This window comes from Rhincodon typus, unplaced genomic scaffold (assembly GCF_021869965.1).
Source record: "Rhincodon typus isolate 14 unplaced genomic scaffold, sRhiTyp1.1 hic_rhity00008167, whole genome shotgun sequence".
Lineage (NCBI taxonomy): Eukaryota > Metazoa > Chordata > Chondrichthyes > Orectolobiformes > Rhincodontidae > Rhincodon > Rhincodon typus.
This window is the reverse complement of record NW_025973805.1, coordinates 5,904-6,733: the sequence shown is the minus strand read 5'-3', so window position 1 is coordinate 6,733 and position 830 is coordinate 5,904. Positions and strand designations below refer to the sequence as shown.

General features: G+C 53.1%; 1 protein-coding gene across 1 annotated transcript in view; it reads left to right on the top strand.

The window, feature by feature from the left end:
* LOC125482279 (valine--tRNA ligase-like) overlaps window positions 1–830 on the top strand; it is a gene marked incomplete at its 5' end in the record, with an annotated part of 8,054 nt that overhangs the window by 1,713 nt on the left and 5,511 nt on the right. Inside the window, one exon of the mRNA XM_048594324.1 lies at window positions 397–552. Within this exon, the coding sequence (XP_048450281.1) occupies window positions 397–552 (156 nt within the window). The remainder of the gene's footprint in view (window positions 1–396; window positions 553–830) is intronic.

The following is an 830-nucleotide window of genomic DNA, read 5'->3' as shown; positions in this document are numbered from 1 at the left end:
CCCCCCCCCAACTCCCCCACCGACGCTCAGTCACAGCAGTGTATACCATCTACAAGAAAATCCAGGAATTCCCTGAGTACTGGTAGAGTATATTCAAGACAGTACATATTTGGATACCGGAGGAATTCGGTGATCTAGGGATAGCATGAGATTGGGATTGAAGTCAGAGTCTTACACGCTCCCATTGAGTGGCAGGGTAGGGTGGGGTGGAAGGTTGGAATGTCCTGCTCCTAGCTCTGGTGGTTTTATTTAATGGGTAGGAGGAACGTAAGGTGGAGTGTGCAGGCCGGAATGAAGAATGGAGGTTGGAGGAGGTTTTGGCTTGGGTGCGGACTGAATGGTCACTTTCTGTGCCGTAAGTTGGCTGTTGTTGTGTTTCCCCCTCCCCTCCTGTAGGGTGCGTCGCGAGGGAGCCTGATAGATCGCTGGGTACTGAGCCGCCTGAGCCACGCAGTGGAACTGTGTAACTCCGGCTTCGAGCTGTACGACTTCCCAGCTGTTACCACCGCTATCTACAACTTCTGGCTGTATGAGCTTTGTGACGTTTACCTGGTGAGCTGGCAGTGAGATTCACACCACCCTGGCGGTATTCCTTTGCTGCTTCGTTTTTAGCACCGTCCGTCAGGGCCATAAGAGTCTTTCCAGCGAGAAAGGCCATTCAGCCCATCGAGTAGTGCAATAATCCAGTCTGTTCCCGTTTCCTCTCCTGACCCCAGAGTTCTGGGACTGTTACTGTGCAGGAGGAGGCCATTCTGGTCGATTCTATCCCCCAGTGCCCAATCTTTTGCCTTTATGCCCCTACCCCGACCCCCATTTCCATCCAGTGTCCC